The sequence below is a fragment of the Tyto alba genome, unplaced genomic scaffold, assembly GCF_018691265.1.
Source record: "Tyto alba isolate M040663 unplaced genomic scaffold, T.alba_DEE_v4.0 Super-Scaffold_20, whole genome shotgun sequence".
Lineage (NCBI taxonomy): Eukaryota > Metazoa > Chordata > Aves > Strigiformes > Tytonidae > Tyto > Tyto alba.
Genome location: NW_024881283.1, coordinates 8078847 through 8097469, shown reverse-complemented (window position 1 = coordinate 8097469; position 18623 = coordinate 8078847). Strand labels below are relative to the sequence as shown.

At 56.2% G+C, this 18623-nt stretch overlaps 1 protein-coding gene across 1 annotated transcript; it reads right to left on the bottom strand.

The window, feature by feature from the left end:
• Positions 1–5942: 5942 nt before the first annotated feature.
• Positions 5943–17626, bottom strand: NT5C1A (5'-nucleotidase, cytosolic IA). The gene is made up of 6 exons (XM_042793764.1): positions 17372–17626; positions 11344–11511; positions 10367–10496; positions 9927–10049; positions 9296–9480; positions 5943–9032 (listed from the first exon to the last, which is right to left on the bottom strand). Exons 1-6 carry the CDS (start codon positions 17573–17575, stop codon positions 8667–8669), a joined length of 1176 nt encoding a protein of 391 aa, XP_042649698.1. The 5' UTR covers positions 17576–17626; the 3' UTR covers positions 5943–8666.
• Between the last annotated feature and the right edge of the window lie 997 nt (positions 17627–18623).

Sequence of the window (18623 nt, the reverse complement as noted above, 5' to 3'; positions counted from 1 at the left end):
TCAAAAACAACCCCAAAGGAGAGAACATCGACTGCAATGTGGGAGAGGAGGGGAAGCATCCAGCCATACCTAGGGGCTCTTCGGAGCAGTGCTGGCAGCCGAGCTGTGCAGGGAGCCCGCCGTGCCCGCAGCAGCAGGCAGCTTTCCTGCCGAGGAGAGCTGTTCCTGCGCCCGCCTCGGCGGGTGGGTCCGTTCCTGCCAGCAGCTGGTGATGAATGCTCACTTTCTCTAATTGAATAGCAGGAAGTTAAATCTTGTTTCTTTGCCTTTCAGGCTGTCAGCTGGAACAATTGCCCACCTGTGGCACCACCCCGGGGATATAAATAAGGAACAAAACACAATGCTGCCAGAGGAATGGACTGCGTTCCCAGAAGATCTCCTGATACTGTATGCCATATTGTGTGCCCACACAAGAGAGAGGTATCAGTGCTGCGGCGGGCACGCAGGCAGCCCTGCGCGTTCCAGGCAGCCGTGCAGGCAGGGAGGTGTGAGAACGGGTCGCAGGGCGATGGGAGTGAAGGCGCAGGGGCCGTGCCCAGAGCACAGCCACGGCACACACAGGGAGGTGCGTGCCCGAGCAGGCTGCCGCGTGTGCGCAGGCTCACGCGAGCGTGCGCAGCTACGCAATTACCCCCCGGGGCGACACATCGACCACCATTTGCAGCGGCTGGGGCGGCCGGGTGCTCCCGTCCGGTGTGCCGGGTTTGTCCCGGGTTTGTCCCGGGTTTGTCCCTGCAAATCCAGCTCCCTGCGCAGGCGGGCGCGGAGGCAAGCGTGCGCTGGTGGCTGCCCCGCTCACTTGCTCGCTTGCCCGTTTCGCGAAGCGTTCTTCTCTCTGCCCAGGTCGGGCTGCAAAGCCGAGGGCTCCTTTCTGGAGCTGCGCCTTCCCTCCCCACCACCCAACGTGCTTCCGCACCACCTCCGGCACTCGCATCATCAGTTCATAGCCCAGCCCGGTGCTCCCGCCAGGATGATCCCAAGGCAGCGGCCGTCACAGCTGGGCCAAATCTGACAGTTATGCACAGCTGGAAGAAGCCCAGCTGAGGACAAGGATGGAGGAAGTCCGCTGCGAGCGGCGCGGACCCTCCATGCACGGCGGGGACAGGGTGGTGGGGAAGCGCGGTTGGGAGGGCAGTGGGAGACACCGGCACACGCAGGCCAGCGTTGTTGCCACGAGAGGAAATCATTAATTTGCCGGGAATAAAGCCGGCAGCGAGTCAAAAAACCCCATCCTCCCGAAGCGCCGCAGAAAAGCCGCCCACCCGCCCCCTTCGCGCCCTCCCTGCGAGCAGCCCTGTCGCCTTTGTACCCAGAGACAGGGCCCCGACACAAGGGCGTCTGTCTGGGCACCACGTCCCCATGCCGGGATGAAACGCGGGCCGGGCTTCGCCCAGACGCCGAGAGCCCCCGCTGCCCCCCCGGCGGGACCCGGGGCGCCCTGACCCGGCGCTCCCGCCTCCCCAGCCCCGTGGCGGGGGGCGAGACGCGGCCGCGGCCCCCTCCCAGACAGCCCTTTGTCAGTCACTGTGGTAACGGCCGCGGCGCAAATGCCGCTTCCCTGTTTGTTTTCCCCTTGCCTCCGTCACGGGGGCGGCCGCGGCCTCCCTCCCTGCGGCTCCCCGAGCAGGAGCCGGGGTATTCAGGGCTCAGCAGCCTGAATGAAGCCAGATCCCTGGACACATTCCTGTGGTTTTTTTTTTTTTTTTTTTTTTTTTCTCTTCCTTTTTTTTCTTTATCCCCCCCCCCTCCTTCTCCCTCGCTTGGCACAAGCTAAAGGATTCAAAAGGAAGCCAGGCTTGGCAGACACAGGGGGAGGAGGGAGTGGGGAGATGAAAGAAGGCCTCTCTCCAGCTTTCTCTTCCAGTTCCCACACTCAGCTCGGCGCGGAGAGCTCCTAATGATTCCCAGCCGCACCTGGAGGAGGCCGCCCGGCCGCCGAGGAAGCGGGGGCCTGTTTATACAGCCAGCAGGAAAAGCGCCCATGGCCCCGGCCGTGCCGTGCGGGGTGGTCACCCACAGCCTGGTCACCCCGGGTGACGAGGTGCCTGAGGAGATGGCCGCCTTGCCATGGTGCCCGAGATGGCCGCCCTGCTGTGGCACCCAAGATGGCGGCACCGCCTCAGCAACACAGTGCCCAAGATGGCGGCTCCACCTCAGTGCCACCCTGGCGCTTATGGACACGGTGCCCCATGCCGGAGCTGGCACTGGAGAAAACCTCTCCGTTCCCAGCTTGGTGGGCTTCAAGCAGCTGCCCTTCCCCATGGAGGACATACCCCATGAGGTGGTGGGTTGGGGACAGCCTGAGGGCTAAGATGGCCACCAGCGCTGTGCTGAGGCAGAGGTGCCCGCTCACACGCTCCCCAAACACACGCCTGAAGGGGAAGGAGCAACAGGCAGCACTGTGGAAGGCGGCGATGCCACAGGGAGCACGTTAGCTCACGAAGAACACCTGCGAGGGGGGACGCCCACCACCATCGCACCCTCCCGCCGTGCCGCGCAGCCCTTCACGCCCTCTCGGGGCACCCACTCGGCGCCACAGCTGTCCCCGTCCCCGCGGCTGTGGTGGCAGAAACGGGCCCACCATTCCCCGGGGTAAACGCATCCCTGCCAGGACGGGCATGAATTTCCAGCACGCACGACCGCTTCCACCCATGCACAAATTCCCGACAGATGCAGCCCAAAAGCAAGCACCGCGCGGGGCCGGTGGAGCTTGGTTTCCCTTACAGGGCAATTAAAGCAAATTTTCCCTCATTTATCCTCCTTCTCACAGAATTCCTCAGATAAAGCCTTTGCCAGTCCTCGCTCAGGGCTTTGCTGCCTCTCGGCAGCATTTAATAAGGCGGGTGGTCTGGTGGTTGTGACTGGAAGCGGTCCCTGTTTCGGGGGGGACGGCGTCAACACCACTGGTTTGCTTTATCTCAAGGAGGAAACCGTGGCTCCCTGCTCGCTGCCGACGGCCATGGTGACAAGGACACAGCCGCGGCACGAGCGCGGACCAGTTCCAGCTGCGGGGCAGCTCGGGGGTACTGCCGACTGGCGGGAGATGAGCTCTCACCAAGTAAAGCTTAAAATTTGAGAGCCGGCCCTGGGCTCTGCGTCATCTTTTTGCCACAGGGAGAAGAGATAAGGATGCAATTTGCCCTAAGAGAAAACAAGCAAAAGTCCCCTCCTGTGTGCAAGACTGCTGGATGCCAGCCCCAAGGGTTTTATTTGTATATTTCTTTTAAACACTAATGTCCATCTCCTCTCAAGTCATTCCGTCAGAAAATTTGGCACCGGTTGTGCCAAGCTCACAGCAGCATGAGGCTGGCCATCGCTCCCTGGTGGGTACAGCCATACTTGCCTGGCATCTGTAGCCACAGGGCCGCGGAGACCCCCTCCTCTCCTCCTCGGTGGGATTATGTGCACAGTCCTATCCGGCACTTCGCTGCCAGCAAAGCTTTGAAGTGCAGCCCTGGTAACAGAGCTTTCACTGCAGGAATGGGAAAACGCCAGGACAGATTGATCTCCACCTCCATCGCTCACTGGCCTGGACAGAACTGTGAAAACGAAGCAATTTTTTAAAAGGCAAATCTTCAGGCAGGGAACGGGGCATATTTGCTCTGCAGTTACAAGATCTTTGCCCTGTTGCACTTTGCTCCAACCCAGTAACCAAAGGGTTATTTCCACCAGCGTGGGTAATACACAGAGCTATCCCCACTGCTACCTTAAGGACCAACATCAAGCTGTGGAAACCGCTGGCTCCCAGACAGAGCCGGACCAGCCCCAGTTCTGGGGGGAAAGAAGAAGCGGGGTGGAAGGTGGGTCTGTTTACCCCACTGACTCTTTCTGGCGAGGGGCCAGGGCTTAAACAGAAACCGTCTGGTGCATCTTCCAAGGAGCTGGCCCAGCGTGGAGCTGCCTCTTGGCAGAGGGAGACGCTGGCTTCCTCCGTCAGCGGGGCGATGAGCGGCTTCACACACGCTCTATTGAGTCACTGCTTCGTTGGTGGCCTCCCCAGCACGGGATGAGTGAGCCCAGCCGCCCCGGGTGCACGCAGGGGAACCATTTTAGGCTCCGGTGACAGAGGCATCAACGAACGCTGCTATAAATAGCGGTGTCAAAGGAACGAGATGGTCAGGCTGTTCAAATCCTGGCATGGCCCCGCTAGCACTGATAGCAAGTGGCCTTTGCTTGTTCTCTTGCCGCCAGGTCCTCTTATCTATTCTTCCAACTCTGGGTGTTTCTGTCACTCTGTCGCCAGGTCTCCTGCCCTGACATTTTAGCCTGCTGGGATGGCTGCAGGTCCCTGCTCACATCGTTTGGCCCCTATTCTGCACTCCAGAAAGAACATAAAATGAAATACACTGCAGGGGCAAGGTAGAGTCCCTGCCAGTGCAGCCTGGAACCCCTCATGGGCAACACCACAAGGTTGTCGAGGCAGCCTTTTATTTGCGTGGCCCCTACACACTGGGACCTGCTGCTGGTTGTGCAGGCATCACTGCAGAGGTATGTGGGCTTCCTGCACTTCAGAGCACTCCTGGATTTCTGCTTTTCTCCTGCAAGGAGCTGGAGTCATCCTCCAGATCTGACATTACCTCTGGATCATTCTGATCTCTGTTATGGTGATGGGGAAACTGAGTCAGGGAAGTGTCATGAATTACCCTATGTACCAGGAGAGCAGAGCCCACACACTGCCCAACCTCCCTGCCATGCAGCTGGTCACACCCTTGGTAAGGGGTGTCACACCCTTACCAAGAAGCCCCACAAGTTCTTGGGGTTAAATCCGGAATTTGTCATGAAAAGCACTTCTTGCTATTCAAAGGCCATGATTACCTTGTGAACATCTGCGCTGACAATAGCTGAGTGGCAGCATAATTCTTCATCAGCTCTGCCTCCGCTTTCTCCTCCTCCATGTTCTTTATTTTAAAGCACACTCATTGCAAAGCCCTTCGATGTCTGATGAGGAAAAAGCTCAGAAAACAGGCAACAGAAACAAAAACTCAGGCTTACAGCAAACCAATGACAAGACATCACAGACCCAACTACACAAACCTCTCCCTTCCCTCCCTGCATGGCCTTGGCCCGTGTCTCTCCAAGATCCATTGGCTCCTTGGCCCCCGTCCCAACCCTGGACCCCAAGAGTGAGTCAAGGACGCAGGATGGTCTTTGCGTGAACATTAGAGGCAGCTCTTGGCTTTGGCATGGACATCCTGACCTTCCAGGGCTAGGTGGGCCCACCTGGACTTCCACTGGTGCAACACGAGCCTTATCAGTGCTGGAATTTGATTTTTCCTCCAGGCATCTGGTAGAAGAACATGCAGGATCGGGGATGGGCCAGGGGAAGGCATTCCAGCAAGCAAGGCTGCACAAGAATACTCTCTGCTGAGGGCCACGGGTCCCTTAAACTAACACCCATAGCAGACATGCTGCCCTGGGGCCTATGGACATTCCTTGGCTATATTTGGTGACGGATGGAGAATTTGTTGCTTCCCCTTAACCCATCTGTTCTCCTTATAGGCGGGGAGGAGCTAACACCAGAACTGCAGTGTCACTATTCGGATAAACCCGGTACTTCAACAGCAATAAATCTCCTCTAAAAAGCTTATGCTGCCTCCCACCTGTTGGCTGGGAGAAGATCAAGCTGACAAAAGTCTTCTGCCAAATTGTATTTTTATCCAGGACTTCATCACGAGTCCAGGTTACAATAAAAGCCTGTTCACAAAGCACAGGGAGCTAGCTGTATCACAGCACATCTCTCAACTCTGGAATCCCACCTCTTCCAGAGGTCTCCAATTCCCAGGTAGCTGCTTTTATCATATTTTCTGAATTCCCTTAGATCCCAAAAGGCCCTTTTCCTTCTTGTTACCCCCATCCCTTCACCAGGGACCCCAGACTCTTTTTCTGGCTGCACGAGGAAGCCAAAATACCCACTGTGAGAACGGCAACAGAGAGAGCCAGGCTGAGACCAACACAGTTTATTACCGAAAAACACCTGGAGGGATTTCATTAACATGGCAGTCCATTCACAAGAAAAACCGCTGGAGGACAATGAAGCAAACCCCACAGCAACAACACACAGCAGGAAAGTCCAGTCTTTGGCCAGCGCAGCACAAGAGGCACAACTGCACTGGCCCATCAGGGTGGGAGATGTGCCCAGCCCATGCAGTCAGTCCTGGGGACCACATCGCTGCCCCAACCCGGGGGGATGTCACGGCTGGGCACAAGAGGAAAGTACACAAGCAGCAAATCCACATCTGCTAGTTGTAGTGATGGAGGAGAAAAAAAAAAAAAAAAAAAAAGTAAGAAGCCGTGTTGGTAAAAGCAAAGGGGGCAGCCATCGCAGGAACGGAAAATCCTCCCCACGCAGGAAGGACTCAGGAGGTGCAAAGGGAGGTCTACCTCACTTGGGGTCCATTTCCCGAGCCCCATGTCTCACAGCGAGCCCCTAAGCTGCCCTGTCAGCAGGAGGACCGTAGGCAGAGTCTCAAAAAACTCCTGCCTGCACCGTGCCCCTGCCCCCCAGCTTGCACCCAGCTCCTTGTGCATCTCAGGGCCTGGAAAGGCAGCAGCGAACGCTGCTGAGATCCAAGGCACTGCCCCAAAACCACAACACACTGCTTCCCAGGAGCTAACAGCACCTTCAGACAGGGCATCTCCTCCTGCACAGCCCAGCTCTGCCAGCACCCCTCATCCGAAGCACGCATCCCACCCAGCACCCAGTGCAAGCACCCCTTCCCAGGGGCTGCGCTTGCACCCTGTATCCGATGCCACCAGCACCCTGCCCTGGCCAGGATTTCCTAAGGGCTTGCTGACAACCCTCTTCCCCCCCAGGCTGGTGGGAGGCCCCAGTGCAGCCCATTTGCAAGCTGGGCTTGGCTGGGCTTCCATGATGAGATCTTCAGAAAACACCTTGGAAATGTTTACTTGGAAGGGCAGGCTGTTCTCCCCCTCCCAGCTGTCAAAGAAGTCTCTGAGATACAGTTCAGATTCCAATATCCAGGGTTCACATTCAAAAGATGAGGCCTTTTTATAAACCTGTGTATTAATAGATGTGTTACTGAGATACTAATTTCTTTCAAGACTTTTTTTTGTTTGGATTTTAGATCTTCCTCTAAGGTACTTGTCACCCAGATGTGACAAATAACAGTCTGTCAAAGTGAAATAGTTTTTGGGGGTGGGGAAAGTGCAATCTACTTTTCACTGCTATTGCAGGATTTAGCACAATGAGAAAACAGTCTCCTGAGCCACTGAAGGCATCACTAGCATGTTTATATATTCGTCAAAAGTGCAATAACTCAGGCTCTAGTCTTACTGTCGGGAAGGGCTGAGCTGTTTTAGCTGAAACCTCCCTGCAGCATTAAGCCAGAAGCAGACACATACCTCAAAACTTCAGCCCATGGAGTTGGTGTTTGTAGAAAACTATTATCTGATAACACTGGGCATCCTTTGTGCCCAACCACGGGCTGTACTGCCTAAAATAAATAAATACATAAAATAAAATAAAAAAAAAAACACGAGAAATAAGTAATCTTCAAATTTTTCTCCTGAGTGTGTCCTTTAGGACAGGGCTTTGTGCAGAAATGTCAGTGTGATTTTCACACCCATTTTGGAGCAGCTCTCCAAATGATTTCTCTTCCTGTTTTTTAATCAGATATTTGGTTCTCTCTCATAGCATCACTAGCCAAGGTGTCTATTTTAGGAAACATCAGAGCTTTTAAGCAGCTGAGGAGAAAAAGATTACCAACTTATATGGACTCAGCCTAGAAAGGGGGAAAAAAAAATAAAAATCCTTTAATTAAAACCCCCAGGCTGAAATTCTCTGCAGATTTAGCTAAATGGACTTCAAATGATGCCCCTAATATATTAGGGCCTGCTTTTAACTTAATTCAAGCCCTAGGCATGTGTCTGCGGACCCTGGACGGCTCACACAAGAGCTGGGCTTTGGATGCCTCACTGAGATTATTATTTTTAAGTGCTAACTCATACAACTGTGAAACCCAAATTTAAAAACCTGGGCCAACAATACACAAGCCCAAAACTCCAAGCAGGAAATAGGATTTTTTTTTTTTTTTTAACATATATTACTGTTTGGTTCTATTTTTCCAAATCTCAGTGCATGAAAGGAAAGCTGTTCAGCTGGCAAAATTTTGGTGAAAGGACAAAGACATGAAAGATTTTCTGGTTGGGGAGCAGGGACTGGATCTGTGAAGGAACAATATTATGGTTTAATTTTAGTTAAAAGAAACAACAATTTGTTTCAAAGCTGTAAGAAGGGTTCTTGTGTGCTCCCAACTTTCCAGTTCAACAGTTCAGCCTGAACATTTGCTTTGTAAATCAAAGGCTTTGGGAATTACCTGGGGTTTTAAAGAAATGCCAATAGGTTAAACCTGCCTGGCAAAAACAGTCCACAAAAGGCGAGATCCATTCTCAAGGAATTTTGCCTGAAGCAAGTGCAGAGGGAACCGGGACAACACCACAACATCGCAATGAAGTCAGAGGCGAAGGGAAGCCTTTCATCAGCCCCCTCCTCCATCCGTGCCCCCCACCCCCGACAGGGCTCCTGCTGGGGAACCACCTCGTGCTCGCCAGGGCAAATGCTCTCTGCCACGCAGACCCCAACCCAGGTCAGAGCGTGGCGCACAGGGTGAGGTCTGTGCCGCTCGCCGGGGGACCAGCCAGCTCCTCTACTTGCTGTTCGGGGTTTGCTTCTCCTGCGCCGGCCGCTTGTGCTTCTGGGCGACGCCGTAGGGGACGTGGGCAGCGACAGTGCCCAACTCCTTGGCTCCCTCCACGTGGAACATCTGGTCATCAAAGAAGATGTGAGGACGGATCTTCTTCAGCAGCGGCCCCTTGGGAGCCCCAGCCAGGAACAAAGCCTCATCCGTCTCGAGGCCCCAGCTGCGCAGAGTCTTTAAAGCCCGGGCTCCCGAGCTGGCCGCGCTCCTGGCAGTGACCAGGTAGGTGCGAATGGGACACTCCATCCTCAGCCCCTTGGAATAGAACTTCTTCTGCAGCTTCCCCAGGGCCTCCAGGAAGCCCTTCAAGGGTCCCTGCCAAAGCAAGAAGAAACTTTGCAGACCCTCCGTGCTGCCCCTTCCCTCCAGGCACACAGACCCAGCATAGCCAGACGTACTGGCTAACGCCTTCTCCCTGTCAGCCCCCAGAAACAACAGCAAGGGGCCAGCCACAGCCCTCCCGTGGGCTGCTGACCCACCCCACCCCACCCACTCCACACCGACCCCTGGCTTGTTCTTAGAATCCCTGCGGGCTGTCTCGCTCCCAGAAGCTTTTCCTGGCTGCACCCCAGCACTACCTGCGCCAGAGGCTTGTTCTCGTGAGCCTTTTCATGCTCAAAGAACATGTCCAAGCCGTGAGCTTTCACGATCTGCTCCGACTCATCAGAGAAGAGCACGGCGTCACCATCAAACGCCACCCGCAGCTGGTTCTCCGACACCTCCAGGTCTTTGCTGGGGCTGAAGATGGTGGCTGCGGCGATCCCTGTGGAGGTAAAGTGTGAGGCAAGAGACGGCAGTTACCCAAGGACCTGGCCTCATCACTTATCTGTTGAGGAGCAAAGCAAAACACGATGGGCTGGAAGTAAACACTGCAAGGAAGTGCACGCATCCAGTAGTGCCTGCAGCTTGGCCCCAAGACCTTTTACAGCAAAAACAAATCCCCAGATGACAAACCTCCCTTTGCATACAAGAATTAACGGGGAAAAACAGTGCCCTTGCCTTGGAAGAGCTGTGGAGCTCAAGGAAAGCCTTATTTCAATGGAAATTAGAGGCTCTTTGGAGCAACAAGGAGGGGATGTGGGACAAGGCAGACCCTAGTTGCACATCGACACAGGGACATTGGAATTATCACTCCTGGTACCAACTCCTTGAGGGCTCCAGGCTCCCCCCGCTGTCCCCCCCCACGCACAAGCTGGACCCCAGACTCACCCTCTTCAATGGCCCCACTCACTTTCTCGGCGTCAGAGGAGAGGTAGAGGTTGGTGTGATAGGCCTTGAGGTAACAGATGGGGCTGTTCCCTCCCGTCATGCAGAACCTCTCGATGAACAGATCTGAGGGGAGATGGACCCCAGGGTGAGCCTGACTGCCCCCCCAAACAAGCCTTGACGCTGCTCTCCTGTGGCCTCCCAAGGGTCGGCAGGACGGGAGCCAATTTTGGTACTGCTGTTCAACAGCATGACTGGCAGCCAGAGCATCCTCCCCACCAGCCAACTTCCACTCAAGCACAGGAAATTTGGGAGAAGCGGGCTCAGCGTGTTGTTTGGAGGAAGAGACAGGAGAAAGCATCTCCTTCTCTTGCTGCCAAGCAATAACACTCTGCCCAAAAGCCATTGGCACCACGCAAAGGACAGCTTTGCTCTCAGCTTACCGTAGTGGTTGATGCTGTTGATCAAGCGAACCCCAACCTGGGCATGGTTGTTGGTCATGAGGACGATGTCAAAGAGCTCTTCGCTGTCGGGGTAGAGCTCACGCAGCTGCATGTTCACCGCTTCCAGCGCCTGCAGCACCCCAGGGCGAGGAGGGGGTGGGTGTCAGGGAGCCCCAGGCATGGCCCTGACCCCCTTCTCACTGAGCAAAACACTGCTGTTCACCAAAACCAGGGACCTGGCCCAACCTCAACTACACCCTGAGCCAAGCTGACATCAGCAAGCAGCTTTAACTGAGAATAAAAAAAAGATTTGATTTGGGGGAAAAAAAAAAAAAAAAAAAAAAAAACCAAACAGAAAACAAAAAACAAACCACTCTATTTTCAAACACAACAAATTTCAAATTTTCACTAGGATATGAGAATAAGTTAGCTCAAAGTTACAGACAAGTGTTTTTCAAGGAATCAGACAGAACAAGTCTCTCCCCAACAAGTGGATTAGTTTATTCATTGGGAATGGGCAAGAGATTGCTTTCAGTGAGGGCCAGCACACAAAACTGGGGCAGAAATTGGAAAATATTTTTAAAGTTTGAAGTGCCTCATTTCAACATGTCAAAATGAGAAACTGGCCAACGCTGTAGCAAGACTAAATTCAGCCAATTTAAAAGAATAAATAAATTGTAAGAATAATAATAAAAAAGATATGAGAATTCCCTAAATGGAAACTTTAAAGATGATTTCTTCAATTCTTGGGCTCAGTTGCCAATTTGGAAAATTCCGTGTTTCCTCAGTCCCGGAAGAAGCACATCACTTGCCAGAAGGTTTATTTGACCTCTGTTTGCCCTGTGGCTACATCCCTTCTGCCACACTGCTCATTCCCCATCCCTTCCCCACACAAGCACCCCACAGCACTCCCCTCTCCCCAAAACTTTTGGGTCAGGACCGCAGTGCAGATTCAGCTTAGGCGGGTGGATGCTCACCTTGACAAAGGGGAAGGCGGCCCCAGGGAGGAAGGGCTCGTTCTCATGGTCCAGCTGGTATTTCACGTAGGCCTCCACCCCTTGCTCGTTGTAAATCTTCTGCTCCTCCTCCATGCGGAAAAGCGCTCGCGATGACACCGCGATGGTGATGGCGTTCTCAGGCTTTGGCTGCAGGGAAAGGGAGAAAATGGGGAGGCAGCCCCTGCACCCAGCCCCGTTGCTCCAGAAGGCATCTGTTAACTTTCAACATGGAAGGCCATGGGGTGGGTGACACCTCCAGAGCGATTTGGAGGATGATGGGGCAGCTGCAACCCTGATCTTCCAACGTTTCAACAGGCGAGCCCTGACGCACTGTCCCCACACGTTCAGGATACTCGAGAGCTTTTTTCCACAGCTCGCACCATCCCCAAGCCCTCCCCCTGCAGAGAGGCTCCCAGGATCCAGCCAGACCCAATGTGCTACCCCAGGGGAACCACTCAACCCCATGCAGAAGGAATTTGTGTGGCTTTTCAACCCCCCAGCCAGGAAAAACCACACACTGCAGCTCTGCCGGATCCGCGCTCCCACGATGCTGTCCAGATGTGACAAACAACCCATGCCAGCTCAGCTTATAAAAACACTTGATATAGTTATTGTGGGCGGAAACATGACAAACAGGTGGCGCAAGCAATGATTTATGAGTCATTATTATTAATGTTCAAGAGCTTGATCCAAAATCCACTGAAGTCAACAAGGGGCCTCTCTAGTGGGACTTGACAGCGAGAGAGGGGACACCAGGAAAGACAATCTCGTCTTGACCCTCACCTCTCTGCCCTCTCTCATGGCGGGCGGAAGGGTGTTAATCCCCATCACTCACTCGCAAGCATGAAAGCAAATTCATTACTGATGGCCAACAAGAAATCCTCGCTCCCAGAACAGCAAATCCCAAGGAGGGGCAGTGGCGTAGGCAGCCCTGTCCCCAGCAGGCTCTGCCTGGGGGCTCACACAGGGCATGCTCCCCGGGAACTGGGAGCAGTCCCAGCCCACACACCCCCTGGCTGTGCTCAGGGATGCGTTTCCGCAGGGAGCCTGTGAAATCCAGTCAGCACTTCAGAAACACCTCAGCTCCTCTGTGATTTCCAGGATCCTTGGGTAGCATGTTGCTCCGTGAGTAATCCTCCGGCAACGCTGTTTGCCCAGGGGCAGGCGGGCGCCTTTGCCAGCTCCTCTGCACACCCAGGTGCTCCAAAGTTCAAGCTCCCACCCTGCCTAAGGCTGAGCTTTACAGAAACAGCAGCCTGGCGAGGACAAGGAACCCCATCCTCATCGGGGATCTTGGCTCCCCGCAGGGCTGGGCCTGCCCTGGGGCTCGCTCTGCCCCCATCCCGGCCCCGCTGATCCTGCCCAGCATGGAGACGCACCCAGGAATGAGTCAATGGCAGCCCCCCTCCCATTCCCAGCACCGCACCCCCCCTGTAAGCAGTGCCCAAGGCCAGCCCTGCAACACGGTGGGTCCCAGCCACCCCTCCAAGGCTGCAGCAGTACCCAAAATCCCCAGCAAACAGATTAAGCAGTGGGCAATTAGGACTCAACACAGATTAGCACAGGCTGAGAACATCACTGTGGCCAGAGGGAACCCTTTTCCGCCGCATTTGCAGAGAAATAAGGTCCCCTTTGGGAGTGGCTCTTGAGAAAGCAGGTGAACAACCCCCAGGACACACAGGATCACCCAAGTCCACGCAAAAGGCTGATCAGCGACACCAGCATCACTCCCACACGTGAACCACAGCCAGGTCCCCATCTTACATTTAGCTACCCAGTGGGTGTTAGCTATTAACTTGTCATGGGCCAAGTCTTGGCACTCCAACTCATTAATTAATAACTCTGGTGTCATGGGCCATTTATTAGCTGAAAATATTAATAACTATTAAAGGTCTTGGGACATCTGGCCATTAGCCTTCAGCAAGGAGCCTTGCTGCTCCGTGCTGCCCCCCAGTCCCTGCAGAGCTGGGTTATTTATCTGGGTATGTAAGAAAGCTGCCGGGGGTTTGCTCCCTGGTCCTGGTCCCCGACAGACCACAGGGCAGAGCATCCTCCACAGCCAGCCGTGCAGGAGGATCCCCGGCAGAGAAAGTAGGTCAGCAGCACACACAGCACAGAGGCGTGTTCAAGGGGGTGACATGCGTGTGTGGGGACATAAGCCAAGCCTGGGCAGGTGTCCGGCCCGAATTTGCATTTCTATCTCCCCGTGGAACACACCTTTGCACCGGGCGGGTGCCAAGAGCACTGGCACCTTGCGCAACGGCAACAGGCTGCTCAAGGTTCCTTCCCTGCCATTTAAAGGCACCAGCCTCCAGGAGGTTAATTTAAGAGGTAATAAACACAGCAATAAAAATAACTGTAAACTTGGGGCCTAACTCTGCCCCAGCGTGGGCTGCTGGAGCCCCAGCTGCCTGCAGGCAGGAAGCCTAGCCTCCAGGAATAGGACCTGCCGGACCCTGTTTGCTCCTGCCAAGGAAGATTTGCACCTTTGGAGCACTTTCTGCTCTCACCTGGGCGCTAACGCAGCTCCCAGCTCCAGCTGGGCTGGAACAGCCCTGCTGTTATCTGAGAAATGCTGACATTTAAAAAAATAAAGGCAATTCTGTTCTGTGAGGGAGCTGCATTTTGACATTTCTTTGAAGCGGTGGTTTCATTTGGGAGCGTTCCCTCCTCAAGGTTGTTTGGATGCTTCTCCATCCCTACTAGTATTGCAGATGATCATTACCACATTCAAAAACAGGCTTTAAAAAGTCACGGCACTAAAGGACCCACAGCACCTCAAAGCCTCCATCAGAGCGCTGTGAACAACCCAAGAAGCTCCATTTTGACTTGAAACATCGCAATTTTGGGGAAAAACACCCTTCATTTTTAACAGGAAGCGTGTGCGTGGGAGGGGTCCCATTTGCAGGCCTTGTCAGGATGCATTTAGTCCCACAAGCTGTTGTGGAGCCTGCACAGCACCCCATCCCAACACAGCCTCCTGCTCCAGCTGTCCCAGCCCCAGTGGGCTTGGGCACTCTGAATGACAAACCCTATTTTACCCTCAGAGCAGCAGCCAAGGTCAGCCAAGGTCAATTAAAACTCATCATCCAACACAAGCCCAGGAAGCAGCTGTGGGGCTCTGCTCAGCTGAACCCAGCTGAATTTGAACTCCTCTCTCTTCCTCCTTTCCCACAGAAAGGTCAGATCCAGCCCCATCCTGAACATCAAGCAAGAGATTAATGACATGTTTGACAGAAACGTGAGCAGGGCAGCACGGGGGAAGGTCTCACCCCAACCCTGGGTCCATCCCCAGGCTCAGCCAGGCAGGGGGGACAACCAGGGCCACATCCTGACAGCCCAGCCCTCCGAAGAAGAACATTATCAGCCCTTGGCACAGCATAAGGCGGTCCACGAGGTCCAAACCCCATCTCAGAAGCATAAGTGATCTCTCCAGCAGGGTCTGACTCCATGAAGTACAAAACCCATCCCAGAGCCAAACACCTCAGTTTTGGGGTAAAGACATATTCCAGTAGTAACTGGAAATGGCACATTTTTGTCTGGTGACTCAACAGCTGGCAGGCCTTTAAATCACCCTCCTAATCGGATGTAAATCTTAAGCAGCCCCCCAAGGATTAGAGGCAGATATCTGGAAATCCCACAGGATCCTGGGATGTGCAGTGGGGCCATGGCCTCCCCCCTACCAGAACCACGGTGGCACCCAACACGAGCGGCTTCACTGCCACCCCTGGAGGCCATCGCGGGCTGGCTCGGAGGCAGCAGCCACAGTGGGGACCCCATTCTGCACCCCTTGATCCTTTTGCACTGCCTGGGGCTGAATCTGATGAACCCACCTCCATCCTAAAAAACTGGGGGAACTCTGGCAACTCCGGGCACTTCCCTGGATGCTGCAGAAGACCAAATTCTTGTGGCCAAATTCAAAATTTGGAAGTAAATTTTGGTGTGAGATTTAGTCACGGAAAGGGAAGAGGAAGGGCTTGCTCCAGGGTCAGGCATGGTCCCCACCCCAGCTAAAGCATCCCAAAAATTGAGGCACGTTGGTGAGCTGGATGGGTCCCCATGTGTGCAGGGAGTGGCAGAGCAGGGGACGAGCAGGGTGCCCAGAAGAGTGGAGCTAGCAGAAGGCCAGCTCCCACCGACCCAGCGCGGCGTCACTGGAGAGGCTGGGGGACATTTTCCGCATTGCTGAAGAGTGACAAATCTCATCGCTGACCTCCCCAGCTGGCAGGAGCGAGGCCAGAGCAACCATGGGAGCTGGAGCGTGGGAAGAGCGGAGACCCCTGCAAAGTGGGGAGCCCCTGGCCTGCAAGGGCACCCTGTTAACCCACCACCCAGCCAGGAATGGTCTCCCCAAAAATGCTCCCCAAAATCACCCCGCCTCCTGCCATCTGACAGCCCCGTTTAGAGGAAGGGGCAGCCCCCACAGCTTGCGCCTGCTCCCCGACCGGTACCTGCTCTGGCTGGCAGAGACATTTGGCCGAGAGGACAGACAGACCCTGCACCCACAAGGGCGCGGACGGACAACAGCGAACTCCATCGCCCTCGTGCATGAGGGAGCCTTGGGCGTCTGCGAGCCCCCTGCTCGGAATCAGATTAAAGTTCAGGGCGACGGCTGAGATATTTTTGAGTTTTCCAAACACATGATTTATAATGCAGAAAAGCGCGCTGCAGCCATCCATCACAAGGTGTGACAGTTGCCTGGCAGGGCAGGGCAGCCCAGCTGTGTGCGAGGGCAGCCGAGCTGCCTGGCCACGGGCACGGGGCCCCCAGCCTGCCCCAGCCGAGGGGCACGGGGCCGGGCAGGCACCGCAGGCATCGTCCCCGGTCCCATGCGGGTGGATGGCACAGCCTAACTTCAGGGCCTGAGAGGCTGGATCTCAGCTCTGCTGCTGGTTTGCTGTGCAAGCAAATCCCATCACTGCCCCGTGCCTCAGTTTCCCCAGCTGTACAGCAGAGATTGGCGTGCTGGTCACCCAGCTCGCTGCAAGGAGAGGAAGAGGAGGAGCTTGGGCTGACATCCGCAGGAGGCTGAAAGCATGGCATGAAAGACAACCAGCCACATCCCACCACCAAGCCAGGCTGTCCCTCTCCTCCGGGAAGGGCAAAGGCAGCAGCGCTGCCAGTTGGCAGCGGGTGCAGGACCAGGGGCTGCAGCCGGGTCCCCAGTGGGGAAACCACGGGGGCTGCTCCAAGCTGGGGTCCACGGAGCAGGACTTGGCCATCTCCCCTTGCCGGAGAGGTCACACGCAGAGCTTTGCCCTGAAAGGTGCTGGCTGCCACCGGGCTCCCGACCTCGCCGTGGGCAGCACCTCTGCCGGAGCCCCACACTTTGGGGGGGACCCACAGCCCCGAGGATGGCGACAGCTGGGTGGGCTCGCAGGCTGCCGCAGCTATTCTGAGATCCAGCAGCGCTTCCAGGAGCGCTCCCATGTTTAAACCCAGCGGGCTCAGCCCTGGTTTAGATAACACAGACTTTCCTTCTAATCTCCCAGAGCAGGCGAGCCTGGCAGGGGCGGCTGTCCCCCCTGCGACACCCCGCTGCCCCGGGGCAGGGATCGGGCCCCCGGGCTGTCCCCCTGTTCCGCCACGGCCACCCCTCCTGTCGCTGGCAGGGCCTCCCGCCTTGGCGCAGGGGACAGGCAGCTCATGGGGCACAGAGCCGCTTTGCAAGGACATCTCAGCCCGGCGGGGGGGGGGGGACCCGGGAACACCCCAGGGACCTGCAGGAACCCACAGAGACCCCAGGCCACCAAGGGATGCCATGGAGTTGGGGCACCTGGAGAGACCCAGGGCTTCCCCAAGGATCTGGAGACGGGAGGGGGCAAAGAAGAACCGGAGACACCCAGGGGGACCCCAGAGCACCCGGAGGAGATGGGGTACCCGGAGAGACCCGGAGGAGATGGGGCATGCGGGGGGCAGGCACCCAGAGGAGACGGGTCGCCCAGAGGGGCCGGTTCCCCCCGGGGTGGGGAAGCACCGCCCGGCCGGGTACCTCGGGGGCTCTCACCGATTTGGGTTTCTTCTTGGGGGCGAGGTTGTCGTAGAAAGCCTTGGCTTCTTCCCAGGGCCGCCCCGCCGCGCCCGGCGCCCCGGCCGTACCGGGAGGCTCCATAGCGCGGCGGCTCCGGGGCACCGGCGGCTGCTCCGTACGTACCGGGAGCTCCCGGAGCCGCTGCCGGGCCGGCGGAGCGCGCTTTATAAGGCATCCCATGAAGCTCCGGGGTTTCAGCCCACCGGGACACGGTTTAACCTCTTCGGGACCGAGCCCGCCCCGCCGCCTTTTCCTCTCCGTCGCCGCAGCCCGCCACCTCCCCAAAATACCGGGGGGGGATGGAGGCGGGAGCGCCCCGCAGCCGCTCCAGGGCAGAGTCAGCCCCGGGGGCAGCAAACCCCGGGGAGCGAAGGGAAGGGGCTGGGGGAGAAAGGTGCCATCAGCAGAGAAGTTCGGGAGGACACGGGAGCAGGAGGGGACAGGGCACCCACGGGTGACACCGGCTCGCTCGTGGACCGAGAGCCCCGGGGGTCGTTGGGGTTTGCTCATCCTTGCAAAGCACCGAGTGACACCGGTGCCAGGGGACCGGGCAGCTGGGAGGGCACAGGGGTGGGCACCAGGAACCGGAGGGGAATTTGAGGGGACGACCAAAGGAGATGGGTCACAGGCACACTCACGCTCTGCTCCCTGCCAGGGTAACCTGCCCTGGGTGCTAGTTAATGAAATGAGCGTGGATATTAATTAAGGCTCTTCACTAAACGTTCTTCCCTGGGTGCTGGTGGGATTGAGTTCAACCACAGAACTGTGCAAAGAGCCTAGCTTTCAGCTCAGGCTGAAAACTGCACCATAACCAGCAGACACCCCACCCCAGGCCCTCGGGGTGCAAGGAGTGTATGCCAGGGACCAAAACTGGTCAGCCAGGAAGAGCCAAGCGATGGAGGAGCCCACCTTGTCTCACCTGGTACAGAGCAGCATCTGGGAGGTCACAGAGCCCCAGCACCGGGGCCAGCAGAAGGATTTTGCCCAAAGCTTTGTGCCAGCAGCTAAACACCAACTCTTCCTACAGACCTCACAGACCACAGCCTCAGGGACACCCGTGTCGCTGCCCATGAGACTGATCAAACCCAACCTCACTCACACTGAGGTTCAACCAGGAGAGCAGAGCCAGGGGAAGCTGGGCGCCGGTCAACAGGGCTGGCTCCAGGGCTCACCCAGCTGCCTGGATCCCAAACCTTTTGGGATGCCCTTCTAGGAGTTTATCATCATT

Bases quoted from the DNA above. Each gene is read 5' to 3' on its own strand.
- NT5C1A (XM_042793764.1), bottom strand. From the start codon at position 17,575: ATGGGATGCCTTATAAAGCGCGCTCCGCCGGCCCGGCAGCGGCTCCGG. The intron at 11,512-17,371 runs GTGAGAGCCCCC...CTTTCCCTGCAG, and splicing joins CCAAGAAGAAACCCAAATCG to CCAAAGCCTGAGAACGCCAT. The intron at 9,481-9,926 runs GTGAGTCTGGGG...TTACCTCCACAG, and splicing joins GAGTGGGGCCATTGAAGAGG to GGATCGCCGCAGCCACCATC.